At 42.2% G+C, this 22,967-nt stretch overlaps 1 protein-coding gene across 4 annotated transcripts in view; it reads right to left on the bottom strand.

Annotated features, from left to right (window-relative positions):
- Positions 1–22,347, bottom strand: part of mark4b (MAP/microtubule affinity-regulating kinase 4b) — a 44,400-nt gene extending 22,053 nt beyond the window's left edge. For all 4 annotated transcript variants that reach the window (XM_069161009.1, XM_069161011.1, XM_069161012.1 and 1 more), the window contains exons 1-3: positions 21,228–22,347; positions 7,275–7,472; positions 5,722–5,775 (exon numbers count right to left, since the gene is read on the bottom strand). In XM_069161009.1, coding sequence (XP_069017110.1) covers positions 5,722–5,775; positions 7,275–7,472; positions 21,228–21,275 — 300 coding nt within the window. In that variant the 5' untranslated portion in view covers positions 21,276–22,347. The remainder of the gene's footprint in view (positions 1–5,721; positions 5,776–7,274; positions 7,473–21,227) is intronic.
- Between the last annotated feature and the right edge of the window lie 620 nt (positions 22,348–22,967).

Here is a 22,967-nt window from a genome sequence, read left to right as displayed (position 1 = left end):
AGAGACAATTTAAATAAGTGCATCGACACAAACATCTGACAAAAACACTGCGGTCTATGAGACGCTTCAGCATGTGGATGCTTCTCTGGCGAGGTTGAAGGCAAACAGCAATGAATCAAACTGCTGTTGTCAAATGTAAGCCGGAGAGCTCAAGGTTTGTCCTCAGCTCTTCGGTTTTGTCGCTGGGAAGCATTTGAATATATATACTTGACCTTGCATGTCATTGTTTCTGGGTGCTTGCAGCACAGCCCCCTCCACACTATCACACAAAAAACAACAAAAAAGCGTACTTAATGAACACCTCTCAATCCCTCCTTTCATTTAATGTACACCAGTAATTGAAGCTCTGAAGCCTGTTGTTGGGGGCAGGTTAATTATAAATTAAGCGATCCTGGAACTTTAATTCGGGCCTCACATTGCGGTTTGACCCAGATCATAGATATCCTGACTCAGCATAATTAAATAGAATAACTTTACATCCCATTTTTCTTTTTATAGATGTTGGGTAAACAAAAAGCAGTAAGGGGAGCGAGAGATGGAGGGGGAGTGAAAAGATCAAGGCGTCGCTCTCTTCTTCTACTGTTGTATTCCCGTTGCTTTGAAGACGGGCTTGTGGGAAAACCTTCTGCTCTCAGACGGTCTGCCCTCTTGTCTCTTTATTGTCCAATTAATTCCCTTTACACACGGACACAATAACAACAACGCATACAGCAGCAACAATATGATTATGCACAGACACCCACACAGGGACAACATGCCGGGTACAATAGGCCTCCAGATAATGGCATTACACGCACATACAAAGGCAAAGAGGAGAGCGTGTTGGGCTGAGTTTGTCCGCCTGTTATCATACATGTAGGTACACACACACACACACACACACACACACACACACACACACACACACACAGAGTCTGTTGTCTTTGGTTCTGCTCTGTATCTTGTCTTTCTCAGTGCCAATGCCCCCGAACCTCCACCTCCGCCCCTCCACCTCTCCATCCCAACACGACCGCCCCTTTTGGTTTGGCTGTCTGGAATTTAGCTCCTGGCCGAAGGGGCCTGGGCGAGGGACAAAACACACTTCACAGCATTTGATAGTGGCCCAAACTCACTGCGTTGCACACGCACGCACGCACGCACACACACACACACACACACACACACACACACACACACACACACACACTTTACTTTTGTGCACGTACACAGTTGGATGGCTGCCCACAAAATTCTCCTGTTCCGTTCTCAAAGTACCACCAGGCTTTTGCTGGGGCCCTGAATAGTCTGGCAGATTATCCATCAACACACCACAGGGGAAGAGTGCACCAAAAAAAAAAAAAAGGGCTTGATCCAATTGTTACTATCACAGTCATTAGGTCTCTCAGGTTTGAACAGAAAAACAACATATTTCAATTGCCAAAAATCTACCGTAAGATTCACCTGTAATTCACAGGAAAAGTTGTGTTTTCTGTCTCTGCCGACGCAAAACTTTGCAGCATTGAGGCACGAGAAGGACGTCAGGATTTCCAACTCCGCTTAAAAACACTTTATATTATATTTTATAGCACATTATACATATCACGTATATATATATGCTCTTTACCAAATAGTCCGAATTTGGATTTTCACAAACTACAGTTTATTTTCAGTTTTATCATCAGTAATAATTAAGGCAGAATGATGTTAGACTTTGTAATGACGACTCTATATTTATGAATTGTACAGGGCATGCACACCTGGCATCCATTGAGTGCCAGGTGTATAGCAATTCAGCTATAAATGCACCTGCACATGCACGGACACGTGCACAGTGACACTGTGGCAGTTCTGGCTGTTTTCTAGAAACCGAGTACCCTTTAAAACTTGACAGTCCCTGAATGTCCCTGTAGTTTTTTTTGGAGGCGTCCTGTAGTGCAACAGACAGTAAGTACAGCTGTGATGACAGTAAAGCTACTACTGAAACATAATGCCTGGGGAGGGAGGAGAGGAGAGAAAAGTGGGACACAGAACTCCAGTAAAGAAAAACCAAATAAAGAGCTGATGAGGAGAAGAAAGAGAAGAACAACTTGATTCAACTCAACTGTGAATACAACAACTTTTGAATATCAATGTTGTATAAATGTTAGAAAAATTACTCAGAGGCTGTATTCAAAATCAAACATCAAGAAGGAGCAAATACATGTTCACTCAAAGAAAGATGTCCAGTATTGCTCGAAGTCTCTCCTCCGTAGTTCAGCTTGTATACAGTGTGACAAACAGTTACCCCCCCACTTCCTCTTGTATGTCCGGTTTTGTAGATAGTAGTGAGAGAGGTCGTAGGTCACAAGATAAAGACACAGAGACGTCGTAACTAAGACTATAGAACCATGTTGTGCAACGGATAAATGGGTACATCTTTTCTGAGACAATAGGAACATGTTGAGCAACATATAGACCAACATTTGACAAGTATGATGAGTTCATTATTTTTCTATCAATAAATTAAAATGCTAGTTATATGAATTACCATTAGCAACACTGAAGCACATAATTCAATCTCCCGTGAAAGACTTGATTAATTTTGGACAAATACTCTTCACAGTGAGCTGCATTGATTTCAGGGTTTTTTTAGTTTTTTTTTTACTCGAAGGCAGAAATCAAAGGACACGTCAGCCAACGTTGGGAGATTTTTCTCCAACAGTAGACCAGAAATTCAAAAGCTCCGGCCTCTTAGCCCTTTTAGGCTTCTAGTTTGTAAATTAAAAGTGATGACAGAAAATAGAGACAGGCATTGAGCGAGAGGGCATGTGACAGACAGAGATAGACAAAGAGATGGAGAGAGACCGTGTCACCTGAGAGCATGTGTAGTGTCCCACACTGACTACAAAAATGCTGACGGGACGTAACTGGCAGCCGTGGCCCTGACACAGCTGCGCTATGCAGCACTACACCACTACCAGGCTGCAGAGTATACACACACACACACACACACACACACACAGCATCCTTGTTAAAACCAGGATCTTCGCTTTAAAGACCTGAAGAGCAGATTAATGGTGGAGGTAAAGAGGCACATCGCCGCTGCAGCAGAAGGGAAATGATGCTCTGAGAAAAACACGGTGAATCTCAGAACCGAAATTCAGCTAAAGTATTTTCGGGGTTTCAGTGGGACACACACACACACACACACACACACACACACACACACGCACACACACACACACACACACACACACACACACACACACACACACACACACACACAACCGATAGGGAAACTTTAAATTAAAGTTGAGCCTCAACAATTATTTCATGCACAATGAACAGTCACACTTTTTGTCATATGAGAAATGCTGCATGGGACCAGTCAGTATCCATCTATCTATGTCTGGAAACAATGAGTTCAAACATGGTGTAACGAGCACAGCAGTTCCCAAAAGATTTAGATTTCGGAGCTACTGCTGGATATAATCTCGCTGTAATTTCCAGTCTTTATCCTCCTTTGTTGATTTCCTCACAAGAGCTGCAAATAATGTGACGGCTGTGGGAGATGTAAAGGTCCTCAAACTTTCATACAGCGATCACTCGAAATCCTCCGTTTTGACTGTGTAAGATTTCAGAAGCTCAGCACGCAGTGAACTTACAGGCAGTTATTAAGTAAGTAAACTTAATTAAAAGTGGAAAAGACAGACAGTTTGTTTCCCTGGTTTAGTCTTGGCTTTCAGCGCTAGATATAATTTTCTCTGAGATCAGACTTTACAGAAATGTAGGACTCAGATTCGATTAAGACGGCTCAAATATTTTACAGTGAAAAAGGTTTTCCTTCTGTTTGTTCTTGCATTAACGGAGCTGTTCAGGCAGTACTGTGCTGCGAAGCGAAATGGGGTTGATTGGTTGGTTAAAGTCACAAAAAATGGTCATGTTTAGTTATCTGATGTTATTTCAAGCTGAAATAAGATGTCAAAGTGGGAAATAAAACAGAGGAACTACTGAAAGAAGGTTTGATCATTTTCATTGTGGAGGAAGCTAACTAAAAGAAATTCAGCAGCAGAATATGAGCAACTACACTTTTTGCCGTCTTTTGTTGCAAACATGTACACTATCATGTTAAGATTAAGCCAACAAAGAATGTGTGTTGTTGTTTTCAACTATCGCACAGAGCCAGACATCATCAATAACCCAACTCTGTTATCAATGGAGTCCAAACCGAGGCGAGACTGGTTGCCCAACCAGCTAAGAATTCATCAATAGCCTCGCTGTGTATGGGTGTGATGAAACATTGATCAACATGAAGAGATTGAGCATGTTTTTTTTTTTTTGCAGTAAAGGTGCAGATTAAGTAAACTCGTAATCAGACAAGGTCAAAGTTTGGTCAGCGGGGCCGTCGCCAAACAGAGTCCCTTTGTACGAACTCTGAGAACGGTTCTTACAACAGTCAAGTTTGTCACACGGACCATATACAAGCTGTGAACTATCCAAAACACAAGCAGCACACAGTGTAATGATCTGACGCAAATGTGTGTGTGTGTGTGGGGGGGGGGGGGGGGGGGAGGGGGGGGACGACAAAATAAGCAAACAGTACACGCAAAGCATTCCAGAGGCGTTACGAGTGTATTAAATGATTTGCTGGTTGACAGACAAACAATGATCTTTTATGTGATAACTTTCGGTTCACACACACACACACACACACACACACACACACACACACACACACACACACACACACACACACACACACACACACACACACACACACACACACACACATAATTTTCCATTAATATCATGGGGATCTAATTCTGCTTTTCTCTTTTGTAGATGCCAAAGTTTTATAAATATATTGAGCTCAGGAGATTTCATCGTCATCATCCAATCAAACTTGAGTATCTCCTGCTTATGTTGGTTATGACACCGGAATTACAACAACGTTCCCCCCTGTGAATAATGTCAGATTCACTTCTTTCCTTAACTATCAGAGAGGTTAACCTGCACCAACACTGAAAAAAAAAAAAAAAAAAACACCATATGCAGCCACAAGGTTTTCCACATTTACATACGACGGCACAGCCAATAATATTGCAGTATTGCAGTATTGACACAGCTGAACCATCAAAGCTGAACGAGGAAATACTGCAACTTTGACTGCTTATAAAACACTGTGCAGGACTGAGGCATGTTTCTTGACTGATTTATTTTCATTAGATCACTCAAACACAAATAGATGTAGCCGGCCAAGTTCAGACAGGAAAGGGCTTAATCCCATAAGGGCCATGAATGCAACACATGTAATTAATACATGACCCTAGACTAGCATACAGTGATGTACATTAATCTAAGCCTTTAACCTAATTAGCTCCAGTGGACTGACTGGACAAATGGTTGTTGTATTGTAATTACAAAAAGCAGAACTCACTGCTTCACCACCAATCTGTGAATACATATACTGAGATTACAAAACATTTAAATCACCCATGAATCTAGGAAGACAAGCCTTTTATCCAACCGCTGTAATAAAGTGGTATTTGCACACAACCTGGTTATCTCAGCACTTAACAACTTCTCCCTGAAGTGTTGTTTTACAGCTCTTTAACCTGTAGCCAGTAAAAGCACCACACCACAACCAAAAGGTCAAAGTTCATAAGACTACTGCATGCAAGAGTAGACTGAGAGTCGTAACCTCAGGGGAAAAAACAACATTAAATCTTCAAGAGAAAAGGACAAACGCAACATGTCACTCACTTTCTGTAGGCTGGTTGGGTTGAGCTGCGTTTTATCGATGATCTTTATTGCAACCTGTGAAGAAACGACAAAGATTAATTTCACATGACATGTTTTCATCTTCAACTGATGACTATTTTCTCATTTTGGTTTCTAAGATGTCAGAAAACCCTTAAAGATGTCAGTTGGGATTTCCGATTGGCAAAGGCGCCATCTTCAATGGTCCTCCATGTAAAACCCAAATATTTATTTATTTTTAAAACCAGGGAGTTTTTCTTGAAGACTGACTTGGTTTCTGATACATTTTTGGATCAATAAATCAGCTGATTATATTTATTATGACCTAGTTTGACCAAACTGGTGGTGAGTCAGATTTCTGGACAGTAGAAACCATCTCTAATACAACACATTTTGGCATTAAATTACCAACATAACATCAGACAACGTAGCATTATTAATTATTCAAAGTAAAAAAAAAAAAATAAATAAAAAAAGGCAAAACATGCACATCAAAAACACACTGTAGTCAGAACAGAGAGTTCAACATACACTGAAAGCTAAAATCTACTAAATAAACCAAGATGGCTTCATAAGAGGCGTAACGACATGAGGCGAGCCAGTCAAAGACTGCGTCAAACTACCGCCGTAAACTTCCCATATATGACTTATCTTCTGCTTTACGTGGGTTTAAACACACCGGCTCTCACATGATCACGCCGGTGGCAGACACACAACCTTTCTTGATCCTTGAGTTATCAGCTGAACAAATGTAGGTCAGGGGTTTTACGAGAAGAAAGGCCGCAGTGTATTAATTTATTGAGGGCTTGACAGTGCTGCAGGGTTTGGCTTTGTTCTGGCTCCCAAACCTCAGTACATAGCCAGGAGCCCGCTACCGTTTGTGAACTTTGCGTGCACGACTTTGATACTTCCTTTCAGTGCAATGATGAACCGTTTTGCCGCTGAATATCGTTCGTAAGTTACCGGTACCGATGACGTGAATTTAACACCGGCTCCAGAACGATGCTTTTTTTTAAAATGCAAATTTCATAAAAATCCATATTAACAAAAATAAAAATACATTACACACACTGGTACAAGGGTTTGGTTTTAATGCAGTTTAGAGGGGGAGAGTGTAACCCAGGTTATTTTCTGTCACTATAATTTACAGTCGTTCCAAAAACACCTCAAATGCAAGCTGTCAGTAGACGCTGCAATTTTATCGATGTTCCCTAAAAGCCTCACATGTACACAATCGGTACACGGTAAGTAAAAAATGTGTTGGAAAAGAGTGAAATAAGACATTTTAATGTAAGAGTTAAGTTGAAAGCGAGTGATTTCATCTGCTTGGGTGGGCGGCTGGAGAACAGCTGGAGTTTGGTAAACTCTGCGGCTTACCGACACCGAGGCGATGAGTAAACTTAGCCTGTTTAACATAGCCACCGTTTGTAGGTTTTAAAATGAAAATGTCTGGGTATCAAAATTTGGTATTACATAACAAGGGATTTTTTTTTTTAATGTACGAGATAGTATCAAAGCAATTTGCTCAATTCACCCTCCTGTTTCTTTAAACTCACCTCTTTGCCGGTCAATATGTGTCGCGCCAGTTTGACCTTGGCAAAGTTGCCCTTGCCGATGGTCTTGAGCAGCCGGTAGTTTCCGATGTGAGGGTGCTCATCTGAGCACAAGGCGATGGAATTACGACATCGGGCACCGAGTGAGCGGCTTGACCAGCCGGTACCTTTCTCTGAGCGGCTGGCCGACAGGGAGGTATGCTGAGGACAGACAGAGGAACAGTTAGGCATGAAAAAAGAAAAAAAGAAAATACATTTTCCAAATAACACCTCCTACTGTTTTTTGAGTTTGTCTTTTTAAACGTACTCTTACGTTCAGTCAAACATGTTCTTCCCTCCATATTTAACTACAACTGGTTCATTGGCAAAGTAAGAAATGTGATACGTGGAAAGCTCAGAGCTGTAATTAATCCAAATCTTAAAGCAGCAAAAAGGTTGGATTATTAATGACAACTAGTCTCTGACCTCATAAAATACTTATTTTTTTTCATAATCAAAGATATTTTTCTAACAACACACCTATAAATTTGAGAAAGTGTTGCCTTTTTTTACATTAAATGACAGTAGATTGAATATCTAATATAGAAGTTTTGACTTTATAAATTGCATAGCAGGGCCTACAATATAATATATAATATAATCCTTAGCTGCAGATCTAATCTGTTACAGCGTCAGTAATGGTTAACAGATTTATATTGATGCTAAAAGAGTAAAAAGAGAGGCACGCCGTCCAAATGACCTGCCTCCTTGTGCACATATGACATCACGACCAACAAACACTTTATGACCACTACTGGTTCTGTAGTCATGTGACTGCATCCCGGTACCAGACACCCAAAGTTGAAAAGCAAGAGTCACTGGATCACCCATGAATCTCACTCGACCCCTCACGGGCTGCATTCCTTACATTCATGTGAGGCTGCGAGGCCACGGACGGCCGGCCACGTGTTCCCGCGGCCGGCCGTCTGTCGTGAGGTGGCAATGCTGATCAGTCCTGCACATCCCAAACTCTGCTGACACAAACACAACCCCGCAGCTCAGCATAAACAGTTTACCGATGAATCACCGTGTCCTCGGGACTCAAAGAGATGATCAGGAGGCCAAACGGGAGATAAAATGATAAATCCGTGATCTAAAATTAGTAACTAGAAATGGGTACTTTATTTTTTCTTCATACTCCTAAATATAAATCAGCAAAATCTTTCCTCTCTACCTGATCCTAACCACAAAAATCGTATTCAGAGGCCTCTGCTGCTATGCAAGTGGAAAAAAAACAAAATTAAAATTCATCCTATCGTCAATTTATGTCACGCTGTGATTGATTTCAAGTTAGGTTTGAGGTCTTATAGGCAAAAATAAAATAAAAACTCCACGTGCCTTCGGGAGCACAAAACAAACCCAGATATATCCAATGGAAACAAACTAGGTTGAACTTTTTAATCTTTAGTGGGGATAGCAGAAGGAACAAGGAAATAAGAACGAACAGGAAGCATCAGAGCCGAACAGACGTACTTCAGTTCCTGTCCTCGGGCCTGACTACAATGAAAACGCACACAAATATTTCAGAGTGCGCACAGTATTATTTTAAAATATCTTTATTAACTGTTTTGTTTACTGACTTCCACCCACCTCCACAAGCTTAAAACAAAAATATTTGAGAGCTGTGACTTTCCTCTGTGGGATGGATGCATCTGAGAATTTCAAAGTTAAAGTTTGTTTTCTTCAGTCAAAACTATCACAGGAACGGTAATAACTTAGTTTTGGTAAATTTGTGTCATTTAGAAATTACTAGTAAACTATAGTTGTATCAAGGAGTAAATGCTGAAATGAAACGTGTCCAGTCAGACTAAAAAGAGACTTTTAACATATCAGGGCTGCGAAACGTGGCGAATCCAACTCGGGATCTTTACAACATCGTCCCACCTCGCTCTCACCATCTTTTCCTTCTTAAATAATCAGCATGTAATTAAGGCCAGTTGGAGGCTCACAGGTTTGTCCAATGTGAGGAGTCACAGATTAAAACTTTTTATATGAGAAGAAATGAGGACAACCGCGGGGAGGGTGAGAAACTGTAAGAACAGGAAACCAATATTTCTCTGCAACTCATGACCGAAGCACAAAGACCAAGATTGTATTTCCAACTCTACGCATCCAAACGTGCAGAAACAGATCTCAGTGTGATGAGACCACATCACCTTGAAATGCAATCAACGTGGTAAACTGTGGTGAGATCACGACACATCATGGTTTTCCAGCATGACAAATGCAGAGGCTCACTAAGAAGACATCTAATTGGCTTTTAACACCTTCCAAGCATCCTTTGGGTATCAAAGGGCCATAATCACCCCTCCTTTTCTGGCTTTCTATTTTTATTTCCGCATCCTCTTTCTATAGTATTTCATTCGTAAGTCCCTTTTCAAAAAAAAAAAATTAAACATTTATTGAAACATTGGACTCCTTTGTGGGGAGAGATTGGCTAAAAAAAAAACCAACTAAAAAAACAACCACACGTCGTATGAGAGGAAAAGAAAAGAGTCGACTAATAATATCAAATTGCTCCTCAGAGACAAGGCACCGAAAACTGAAATGGAAAAAAACAGAAGTTTGCAGCAGCTTTTCAGGATTTTAGAGTCAATGTTTGTGGGATAAGTGATGCGTGAGGCGTTTTATAGCACTGCAGCCACCCAGCAGCCGTTTTTACTTGTCCAACTTATTTGGCCACCTTCATTTCCAACCTCCTCTTCACCCTTCCCCCATATATTCACCCCTTTCTCCTCTCTCCCCTGGTTCATCCCATCCCCCAGACAATCCACTCTGCCTCCTTCCCCCTACTCTCCCCTCCACGCCTGGACACGCCCTCTCTTTTGTCTCCCGAACGCTATCTTCATTTTCAGCGACCTCGCATCAATTTGAGCCTCATGCAGCCCTCCTTCACACCGCTGCCCCCCCTCCTCCACCCCCTCCTCCCGCCCCACATACTTCTTTCAGGGAGAGCGCAGTCCATCGATTCACCCACTCCTTCTGATTACCACGCAGTTTCATTGAAGAGGCCACAGTGTGTGTGTGTGTGTGTGTGTGTGTGTGTGTGTGTGTGTGTGTGTGTGTGTGTGTGTGTGTGGTTGAATGTGTGTGGTTGTGTGTGTGTGTGTGTGTGTGTGTGTGTGTGTGTGTGTGTGGTTGAGTGCGGTGTGATGGGGTCTGTATTGCTGCCAGACTGAGGCAGCAAAGGTATTTGGGTGGGGAGTGTGGGAGGGGGAGGGGGGAATAAAAGCCCCCACCCCTCCACATCATTGCGGATGTAAGGTGACATTTGGTATAGAAGATGGATGGAGGACTGGTGGAGGGTGTCGTGTGTGTGTGTGTGTGTGTGTGTGTGTGTGTGTGTGTGTGTGTGTGTGTGTGTGTGTGTGTGTGTGTGTGTGTGTTACTATGTAATTTGCACATTCAGCAGAGAAGCTGCACCGTGTCCTTGCAAACTAAAAGATTCTGTGACTGACGATGGCCTGCGTCTCTACTCGCTCTGCTGAAGCTTCTGGAGCTGATGGGATAGTGAAGGATTAACTGAGGTTGAACCCATATAATGTCACCCTAACGTTATATTGAAATAAGAGCTCACCATATCAACTGCCTCAGTCTATACCTCCATGACCTACACTAAACTGTTATCAAAAAAAAAAGTTCTGTCCAATTCAACATGATTATGGAAAATTAAAAATCCTGGTCAACTTAAATGTCCTCAATGTAATTATAATGATAAATAAATAATCATTCAATATAAAGAAAACTTTGAAAAGATTAAAAAGGGGATATTTTAGTGTTTGACTTGACTTTGACTACGAGTATAATAATATGAGCTGACATCAGAGCGTTTGAGGTGTTGTTATGAGGAGTTTCAGAATAAACCATTAAACCCCAATAAACAAAGTTTTAGGTAAATTCCTCTCGATCCTGTATATATCCTGCTGCCTGGCTGTGCTCCAGTCACCGACTCGGAGTCGGCGCATCAGTTTATTCCCTTAAATTCTTGTGTCGCTGACAGGATTGACAGCTTGACGTCGTTTGAACAACAACATGCTGAATATGTGAATGTGACTGATGTGAACACATAAAGATCCAAAGCTGTCTATTCAGCTTGAAAAAAAAAGAGTCTCCAACCCCTTTGACAAAATGAAAGTATCCGAGAGCAAGTGGTACAGCTGAGCTCCGCAAAACCAACTGAATTAGCTTCTTTAACGTGAACAATAACAAACTGATACCTGAAACCACAAAGTAAAAATGGTCAGATGAGGTTTCCTTAAAAAATAAGAGGTGTCGAGGCGAGTTTAGCCAATTTAGTTTCACATGTTTCTAAACGTGAGTATTCGGGAAAACAAAACAGGCAGAAGGGTAATATTAAGTCGGAGACAGTTTTGTGTGGCTTTATTTTCTCAGTGGAGCTGATTGATATGTTCAATAAACTGGAGCCTAAAACTGAAACTGAGGATGGAAATGAGAAAAAAAAAAAAAAAGGCCACTGTCTGACTAAATTGAACCGTGCAGATGGTCCGGTCAAGCTCGGGTGCTTCTGATTATCTTCTGAAGGAGTTAAATTGAACTGCCTCCAAACCAGCAGCGATCAGATTGTAAATGTTTTCCTTCTCCTGTACGTCATTTTCTCCTGCTCTGAATAGGACCATCCACCGAGATAAGCATCTACACAATATCCGGCAGAACAATCTTAAGAGTTATTTTCAAAGTGGATCCACAGCATTCTGGTGCCACGTTACGTAATGTGAACTAATAAAAGCAAGCTTTCGTGGATGTACATCACACAGACGTCCCGAAGTAGAGCTACAAATCATACGACATCACTCCTAAAACTTCGACATTCCTTCTGACAATAAAATGAGAACGTGTTTGCTGGAATATGTGGTGACACGCATGTTTTCATGTCTGGCATAGTCGTTCAACAGTCCGGCAGCTATCTTCCATCTGCGCTGCTCTGTGTGGGTGTCGAGCTGAACAACATGCACACAATTGAGAGAAAGAAAACTTTAATGAATCATGTCCTCCAGTTCTTCCAACTTTAAAATATGACCGACCACGATTAACGCTCATCTTTTATACTTGCGTATATACATGTCATGTCCCCTCGAAGTCATTACACCAGTTGGTTTTTTTGGTTCTGAATGTAGGACTTATTGCTCATTCTGCTGTTGGACTCATAAATAACTGAACATCATGTGTCATCTTTTGGTGCCAATGTGAAATGACAAAATGTGATTTTTCTGGGTTGCATTATGTTTTAAATTGAGCTGGAAGAGTGTGAAGGGAAGGCAGACAATGATACGTCAAGATATAGTGTGACGCACACAAATGTTTTCCTACAACAATGGACCACGCCCTAAAGGGAGGTTTCCTGGGTGCACTGTGTGTGTGTGTGTGTGTGTGTGTGTGTGTGTGTGTGTGTGTGTGTGTGTGTGTGTGTGTGTGTGTGAGCAGAGGTTGAGGAAGACTGATGGTTATGCCATTCCTCTGTTGGTTTCCAACGTCACACATCCTGTCCTTACTTAATACCTACACACACACACACACACACACACACACACACACACACACACACACACACACACACACACACACACACACAGTGCCAGTCTATCTATCTATCTATCTATCTATCTATCTATCTATCTATCTATCTATCTATCATCTATCTATCTATCTATCTATCTATCTATCTATCTATCTATCTATCTATCTATCTATCTATCTATCTATCTATCTATCTATCTATCTATCGATCTATAAGATTATTCATCACTCGGGCGAGTCCACTGCGGCTCGACATGTCCACACCAGCATATAATTATCTGGCAGTCCTCGATGCTGCTTATGTAACGACCGTATCCACGGTTCACGTCCAACTGTGAGTCCGTGTGTCACGACTTCCTCTCCGTCAAATACTGAAAACATCATATAAAGATCTGGTACACGTTGAATAGAGCCAGGTCACATTCGATGCTTTGTCATAAACGACTAAATCCTCTAACTTCTCTACAAATTAGGATCCCCCATATGAACTTCTCGCATCTCACTCAACCATCAGGCGTGTGTGTCGAGAGCAGCAGGAAGTTGCGTGAACTTAACTTGCGTCACCTCCTGTCCTGGGGAGTGAGATGACAGCAGACGTGTCGCATGCTGAGCTGCAACAACTCAGCGAGCATTTCCTGACAGGCCCAACTCGGAAGAGAGAGCTGGCAGAAAAACATGTCGGTGACGGTGACAGACAGGCGGTGTGATACCGTGGAGCTCGTCCATCTGCTGAGGCCTCACTTTTTGATCTTATCGCCCACGTGATCCGATTTGTTCACAAAAGCATCTCATTGCAGATAACGTGTGTGTTTTAGAAAAAAACAAAAAAAACTGCAAACATGATATCATGTCGCAGATAAAGTAAATGTTCAAGCCATTGTTATAGATATAATCTCTATCGATGTACAGAAAAGTCAAACAAAAAGCTCACGGCTGAGTGGATCTCTGGAGGAAATACCTCGGCTTTCTTCCACCTTTAATATTGACCTCATGAAGCCTTGCTGAAAATCTAAAGTATTCTGCTGTACATTATTTTAATATGAATTTTTGGCCACCAAACAAAGACAAAATAACATCATCATAATCAAACCTTACTCAACGACAAAGACTTTCAGCACCAGAGTCACCAACATCATTTTGTTTTTTCTGTCAAGGAAAACTATTATTTGCAGAGATTTTTTTTCACTAATACTAAAGGACTAACATCAGAGAGTGGCAGGAAATATGAGATAGAGAAGAGGCTAATGACTACATGAATTAACCTACAGCTATTTTACATTCACTGGCTTCCGCCAGACCATTCAAACTCCAACCAGTGACAATTATAGCGAACAGGAGTCAGACCAGTTTGGGTGTAAAGCTCCTCTCTCTGATGTGTACAGTATGAATGTCCCCAGGGCAGGCAAAACGGTTGTTTTTCCTGGAAGAGCACTCTCAGGCTTCTGTTTGATGAGCCGAATACAGCAGCAGATGATGAGGGAGCACATGACGCTCCGTTTGTTTATTATATCCATGTTGGAATAACTTAAAATATAAAAACACGGCGGGTCCCATCAAAAATATTATCGCCGACACGAGCCACATGGCGCAAATTTTGAAGAGGACAACTAAACCGACATTGTGGGTTTAAGGCGGCCCTCCTCCTTCAGTCTGACATTATCTGGCTGCAGTATGCAAAGTGTAACTGGATTCCTCAGTCTGGACAGTACAGGACTGCAAACACACACACACACACACACACACACACACACACACACACACACACACACACACACACACACAAACTGCTTTCTATCCGCCTCTGGAGATCTGCCACATTACTCAGCATATCGTTCATCGCAAAGCTGTGATCATCAGACCAGGCTGAGTAAGGGTCAGATTTATTCTGTGTAGATCAACAGCAATGGATTAAAGAGCTGAGTCACTCCTCAGCTAGACTTCGAACTGTCTCTCTTTCTCCATCACCATATAGACTCTCTGTAATGAACCTCGTCTCACTGCATGCTCTGATGTACATTTATAAAAGTCTCCACAAACGCTAAAAATCGGCAATTTCCTTTTCCAAATGTACACACAACTGCAGTCCCCTGTTGGGAACATTACCATTACAACTTGGGCTGTATTTTCACATTACCCAAATTATTATTAAAACTGGATCGCTCCTTAAAGAAGTCTTATTGGGAAAGAAAGATGCAGTCAGACCATCAGACAAGTTGTAAACAAGCACACAGTTCAGCAAATTAATTTAAAGCACAATATTAAGGCTGATTTTTTTAATAAAGCATGTGTATGCATTTATTTAAGATTATAGTCTGCTGCAGGAAATTCTTAACATCTCCCTGTTAGGGGAAGTAATGATACAACAGTCGGCTCTGCGAACAACCACTGAATAAAACAAAATGTTTGCTGACTCAAACTGTCTGCAGCAGCTAATGGACATTTCAACATTTCCTCTGGTTAACACCAAGAACATCACCACACGGTCACATAAACCACATGACACTGTCTTTATCACATCCAGCTTCGAGTAAACATGTAACCTGAAGTACAAGAACCCTGCAAAGAAGCCAGGTTTAAAGCAATGGCTACTTAAAAAAAACAACACGAGAACTGGAATCATATGGACTCATTACTTCATCCTTTATGCAGATTAAATGCAAAACAAGTGGGTGCACAGGGGGGGGGGGTGGAAAATGCAGACGTGAAAAATACAAACATCACCTTTTTATATGAAGATGAAGCTCATTCAACCCACAGAGGGCACGATGCTTCTTTTAAATCTTGTGAAATATCTCTGCCTGCCACTTCACATGTCCACAGAGGGAGCAGAGCTTCACAGAGATACAGAGCTGACAAGACTCTTACACAACAGATGCAAACACACAATATTGTGTCTGCAGCGTCTCGGGCCTCAGGAGAGACACTGAGGACAGAACGGGGACACCTGAGAGCCCGACAGTAGAAAAGACCCAATACACAATGAACACAACACAGCGCCTGTGTGTCTTTCATGCTTGTCTGCTGGTTCATTTCTTTGAATGTGCGTATCCGTGTGTGTGTGTGTGTGTGTGTGTGTGTGTGTGTGTGTGTGTGTGTGTGTGTGTGTGTGTGTGTGTTTGGTAGTTAACAGAGGCTCTATGAACAGTGTCATTCTTCACATGGTCGCCTGATTTCCAGAAAACGCCACCTGTTCAGCAGTCACCGACTCACCTCTTAACTCAAATTACATAATAGCCGGCGGGAAAACAATTTGTGTTGACATAAAGCTTTGACGGTTACGTTTGGATTTTGTGCCAATGAAACTTCAGTGTGTTTAACCGACACGTGTTTTCATTTGGACCTGCAACCAACAGCGAGCTCCTTCCTTTTGAATTGCCATTAAGTCATCCTTTACATTTGGCCACTTGGATTACATAAAGATGGAAGAAACTGGACTGCTAAAGGTTTTTAAACACCAACAGGGACAAACATCTGACTGCTTAAAGATACATTATGTAAAATCAGAGGGCGGACAATGTGCAAAACACGCTGAATAAAAAGGTATGACATGAAACAGCTCATATTTTTGGGGAATAAATATGCACCTTTTAAAAGGATTCACTGCATCACAGATTAATTTACACTGACAATATTCCCAATAAACATTGTGTACCTTTAATAATTAAAATTTGTTGATTTAGTCAATCACATTTTCATAAATGTTTATCTGCTTTTAGAAACTGCTGTTTGCAACTCATAGCACAATTTAAATTCAACCTAAACCATAAACCAAATGTTCTCTGGTGGCTGGTGTGAGTTTGTTTTTAATTTATAACTACGTCTGCCCAGTTGGAGAAAACAGCAGTTACTCAAACTTTATCCGAGAAAATGCCACAGCAACACACTAAGTAATGAAAAGGCTTTTTTCAAAGTGCAATTCAAAAACAATAGACAGAGGGTAAGATGGTACTTAAGCAAGTAATACTAATCTAGGCGGAGAAAGTAAATCCTTAAAATTTCCTAAAAAAGCTGCCACTGACATGGTCTCAAGCAAACCATTTACAGGAAGGTCTGGTAAGCTCTTAAGCTGTTTTCCTGATGCTGCCCAGCTTTCTATTCTCTTTTTTTTTTTTTTTTTTTTTTTTATACTTTTAACAGTTGAATCTGCTCAGTTTGCAACTACTGCGCACTAACAAATGTAACTAGAGAATACGGGAGCTCGGCGACTTGCTCATGGGCACCTCGGTCGTTGCCGTTAAGGCTAAACAGATGGTAACTCAATCACCTCTCCGGGGATTTAAGATGGAAATTTCCCTGGACCTGGCCCACTTCTCTGACCTTTGGGCTACTGTTGCAACGGTAACTCAAAGCACATTTTAGTTGTGTTAAACTGGCGAGTGTGCAAAAACAGCACACATCAGCAAAAAGGCTCCGTGACCAATAAGGGTTATCCAGCAACAGCTCAGTTTTATACCAGTCTTACGTGGTTCGGTTGGCCTCACCAGACCAGATGATTAAAAGCCTGAAGCTGTTTACGACTGTATCTGCTGTGTTTCTATGAAACGGATGCCGACGTGGGCATCGGAGGTGGGTGCCACCTTTTGGGTAACATGTCAGGGCAATATTTCGCTTATCCAGGGAACACCAAAGCCCTGCTCTGCCCTGCAGTGGTACACAGAAAGACATGTTGGCTTTATTCATGAGAGCACACACCTGTACATGTGCGCACAAGTATCCTCACCCACACCAACTGTACGACTTCCGTTTCTTTCTCACACACACAGATACAACTTCATAACCAGCCCCGAGCAAAATAGCTTTGTCTATTCCCACAATTCAGCAGCAAAAAAAAAAAAGCAGACATGCATGCAGGGCTGTTTATTATACTTCGCTAAATGAGTCTTTAGAAAAATATTCCTAAACTTAAAATGCCAATGCAACTTTAAACTTTAAAGATTTGACTGAATGTTTGTAAAAGGATTTTCCTTCATTCTTATAAACAACAAAAATACACGAGACACATGTTTTTATGATTTTTGGTTTGAAGCCAAATACCTGCAGCCCTTTAAACCGGGTTTAGCAGGTTAGATAAAGCCATCTGCACATGCAAAAGAACTAGAGAGGAAGAGGAGCAGGGATACAGATACAACACAAGACGCAGATGTCAAGTTGATTTATGGCCTGATTTCGCAAGACAACAACAGACACACGAGACGTATAAATTGAGGAGCAAAAGGGAAGTATGAAGTCAGATATTAACAAAGTAGAGAAAATCTAAATATCGTAATTCTTCGTTACACATATAGAGAAGCATGTAATCCTTCCATGTAAGGAAGAACATAAACAACACCATGGCATTTTATAGGCTTGATGAATTTTACAGTTCATTTATTTTCTGATGCATATTGTCTGAAAGTTTTGCTTAATTTGTACTCCGTTATGAAATTGTTTTCAAATGTAGCACAAGAATATACGATAATAAGGAATGGTTAAAGAGCACAAAAAGCAACGGGAATTTGTTTTTTGTTTTTTTACTTAAATGGGTGAAAGAGGAAGATGATAGAGGGCATGGATGCTGCCAGGGTTGGAAACAAGAGAGAGGAGGCAACGGAGAGTACGAACAAGCAAATGGTGAACCCCAGTGTGAAAGTGCAGGCCGTCATGTCACAAATGCTGTGATTGAATAATAAGTCAAAGTGCTGACAACGATCTCAAAAGATGACAAAGCTGCAGGAGGATAAATATCACAGGGTCGAGTTGTGCAACCGTCGTTATGATGGTTCTCCGTTATGTTGAAGGTTATGAAACAAAATGAAGAAGTAGTATATTTTCACTTTGTGTTGCATGTGTTTAAAACACAACTATATACGCCCAGACAAATACGCAAGGCGTTCATAACATACCAATGTCTGTCTTTCCTCTGACCTCTATAGATTTCTTTTATCAGTCAACATCAAGATTAAAATCATAAACCAATATTTACTTAATTTAACATAACACGGAAGTAAAAAAATAAAAAATAATGGATCAGCGTTGGAAAATGTTCTTAGATGACATTGCAGAGATATTTATGTCTCCAGCAGCTGAATCTATTTCTACACTTTTTTTTTTTTTTTTTTTTTTTTTTTTTTTTTTTTTTTTTTTTTAAAACCCTCCAAAGCAAAGTAAAGATATGAAATGAGGCTTTTGGTTAGAAGACAGGAAGACGGTAGTGAGTGTGCTGAAAACTAAAGGAGTGTGTTTGTTCAAATGGACAGGAGGAGGTGAAGAAGGGTGGGGTTGGAGGAGTAATGGGGAGGCGTTGTTGCCATGGTGACGTTACCAACAAGAGTAGCTCGTGCACGAACCACGACGGGAATTGCGCCGCTGCCCAGCTCGGGGCTAACAAGTTTATTCCCTGCACTACTTCAGTAAAAGACTCGTCTTCTGGCAGCTTCCACGCTACATAGGTTTTTCTACATCGCACCAAAATGATGGCGACACCCGAGTCCTGCTCTGTGACGGGAAAATAGCTTTTGATTCACAGTATAGTGGAAACAGAAGATTATATTCCCACATGTGTCTTCGCAGCTAGAGAGACGGATTTGTTATTTGCACTTAACCACATGCAAAATCGTGACAAAGATGGAACTGCATCAAGCACTTCGTAGGCAGTTTTATTGGGTTCCTGCTCTGCTTTGTTTAGGACAAAGTTTTATCCCTCTTAAACAGGGGAAAATGTTACGGAAAATACGGAACAATAAGATCCAAAACAGCAAGTTGAGAAAACTAGTGCATGTTGAAAAAAACAAGTAAACGTGACTGGAAAGGAATTTTCCTGTTGTTATGACTAAGCTCTTTATTCAAATTTCCACAAAAGGCTCCATTTAAATGTAGCGTCCCTGTTTTAGACTCGTACATTTGGGTGTGTGCGGACACAAAGTGCCACAACAGGTTGGTATAAAAATCCCAAATACCTCCTATATTCTGGCACCTCTAAAAGTGCTGTCCTGGAAAGAGCTTCGGACAATAAACACCTAACTGTGACAATCCAGTGAGTCAGGAGCAGGTTGGTAAAAGAGTACGTGGGTAAATCAGGGGCTCTAAATACAGTAAATGAGCGGAGGCACCTTTTCCACGACTGGCATTCAAAACTTAAAATTACAGCCGCCCCAAATTGAGTACCGTCACTATGGTAAAAGGTCAATGTGAGCACAAAGGAGACTAGTTATTGTAGTGACAATATTCTGTGATAGCTACTATTTTTATGAGCTATTTGCACAATATCTAAACAGCAGGCATTACAGGGCGAGAGCTGGTGATGACATACCCTTTAAATAACCTTTAAAATAGGAGGGAAGTATTGTGTATTTTGTCAGCTGCCGGCGGCTGCTCCAAACGGAAGTCGCTCTTTGTTAAGAGCTCCGAAATCCAAAAGGAAGTGAGTGACGTGAGACAGAAAGGTTGGTGTGAGCTGTAGGTGCCCTTGAGATGAAGGTGGAGGAAACTCTGGAACATCTGCACTACTGATGTCAGTGTGTGCTGAGAGGACATTTGAGAGGTTCAAGCGTCTTTACAAAAAAACAAAACTGTGAAATGATTCAAGAAGCCGTTCAGCTCAACATCCTGTCTCCGCAGAAAACCCAGACACTGCCACAGACACAGAGAAAACATCAGCAGGACAAACCTGGCTAGTCTGACACAGCAGATTTTGCAATATTGTGCTGCCCACTGAGCTGTCTGTCCGACCAGAGGAGGAGGGGGAGGAGGAAGAGGAGGGGGAGGAGGAAGAGGAGGGGGTGGAGGAAGAGGAGGGGGTGGAGGGGCAGAGAAGGTGAATAGCTGAAAGTGAGGTGATGGAGAAAGGCTAGGGGGGGAGGGTCTGGGTGCAGGGTGGGATGGGTGTGGAGAGGGCTTGGTGGCCTTGCATCAGATGCATTAATTATTGATCAGCTGACGGAAGACAAACATGCGCACTGAGGACACCTTGGATGAAGAAGGTGGAGGTGAAAGTCTTGGGAGGGTTTTGGTTTTTTAGGGTTTTTTTGGGCAACTCATTGATTTAATTTGTGGCATTGTGCCCGTGTATCCAATCAGTGCACCCCAACCCCCCCTTTTATTCTCCCCCCCCCCCCATGTCTCCCATCTCAGTCTCCATGCAGCCTGTGTCCAATTGCAACCCGTCCCAAATGAGCCGGGGGGAGATTAGCGCGTCCGCGTCGCCTTGCTTGATCGCAGCTGCTCTTTGCACATGGCTGACTAATCTCACGGCCGAGGGGGTCTGAGGGTGAGGGGGGGGGGGGGGGGTAATTATGATCACTTTCTTTAAAAGCATAATAAAACCTAATTGCAACCTCATCCTAATGCTGAAGGTGAAAAAAAAAACAAAAAACAGGCGCCCTGTGATTTTGTCTTAATACTTACATGATCCGGGTTCCGATCGTTTCCAGGCAGTGCCGTGCGTAAAGACATGTTCGTCCCTGAGTGCGCCTCACCGTGCAGGAGAAAAATAAAAGTCGGCTGTGGGTTTTGTGTTCACGCTGGTCAAAGAAATAGCAGCCCGAGTAGCCTTGGCTGTCAGTCCCACCAGGCTCGGTGTTTGAGGGGGAAAAAAACAGCTTCACTTCTCATACAATCCTCATTGTCACAGTCCATGAAGGCAGCACAGATCACCAAGAGGGATCCAGCTCAAATTAATGCGTAAAAAGAAAAAAAGAAAAAAGAAAAAAACGTGGCTACATCCACCTCATGTCTGTTTGGGCTTGTTGGTACAAACCCAGCCTCATCCGAAGAAAAACAACAACAACAACAACAACCACTTATCTTTTTCACGGTGCCCCAATCCCTCCCAGACGCTATCGTATCATTTCGGTTGGACACTGGCTGCCTCGGTGACAAAAACAATCCCGATGGTCACCGCTTTACTTTCAGCTGCATCGTCTTTGAAAGAGGAAGACAAAAAAAAAAAAAAAAAACCCAAAAAACACACGAGCATCGAGGGAACCTACAGCGGTGAGCAGGAGGACGGCGCGTCGTGGGTTCAGCGCGTCCCTGCGACCACCGAGTTGAGGAGAAAAAAACACCCAAAAAAAACCGGGTGAGTTTCTGCTTTCCTGTTTGCGAGCTAATACGCTGATTGTGGGTGACAGACGTCAAAGCGGAAGAAACAGTTACTTCAAGAGGAACCGGCTGAGAAGGGCATTTTCTTCAGACGCTGGGAGATGTCCGGGGCCTGGGGAGAGATGTCCGGGGCCTGGGGAGAGATGTCCGGGGCCTGGGGAAACACATCGATGGCAAAACTGCGGTTGTATCAAAGGAAGCGGCGGATGTGCATCCAGTCTCCGGGTCTTCCGCTCCGCTCCGCGCAGCCCTCAGCTCCTCTCACTCGGTTTGGCTCCCGGTGCCGTCGTGGTGAATGAAAAGCGACGGAACGTCCGTCTCCCTCCTTGTCGGGAACATAGTTGGTTTTCTTAAGAAGAAGACGGTAAAAAAAAAAAAACGGGGACCCCCCCCTCCTTTCACCTCCCGAAAAGCACAGTGACAAGACGAGCAGGAGCGGAGCGGAGAAAAGGCAGGGCTGCTGCGTCGGTGTCCGCGCACGCGCACATCCACACGCGCGCTCTCCTCTGTTCGCTCATGCTGCCTTTAGGTACTGCGCGTAAAAATCAGTCCTCCGAGAACGATACGTAATGCTTGTGAATTAGTGTCGGAGTTAACTTCATTTATAAGGTTGTTTTTGTTTGTTTGTTTTGTTTTGCCGGTTCATATACACACAAACAACAATAAGTGGTGGATTTTATTTCTGTGGCAAAATCTCTTGAATTTTGCCTTTTTGAAAATGACACCATCTGCTCCTTTTGTTCTTAGATCATTATTAATATCATTATCGCCTCCTTGTGGCTAAAATATGCATTTCCCACAGACAAATGAGATGTGGCTACTAGCCTACATTCAAGTCCTCAAAAAATAATGATCATGTGAGCAGTTAGGTTCATGTTTTACAAACGGTTCCCCACTGCAGCTGCAAAAGTATTTGTTTTAAAAAAAATCTAGGGCAGTATTTAAAACAGTATTTTTTTTTGTACTCCACATGGTCTAATAAAGCCATGTGGGCTGGGCACTTGTATATTCATACCACACTACCGAACTAACTAAAGATTATAG

This window comes from Embiotoca jacksoni, unplaced genomic scaffold (assembly GCF_022577435.1).
Source record: "Embiotoca jacksoni isolate LCO1_2020_lvr unplaced genomic scaffold, fEmbJac1.0.p SCAF_28, whole genome shotgun sequence".
Lineage (NCBI taxonomy): Eukaryota > Metazoa > Chordata > Actinopteri > Embiotocidae > Embiotoca > Embiotoca jacksoni.
Note: the sequence above shows the minus strand (reverse complement) of the source record. Positions and strands in the feature narration are given on the sequence as shown.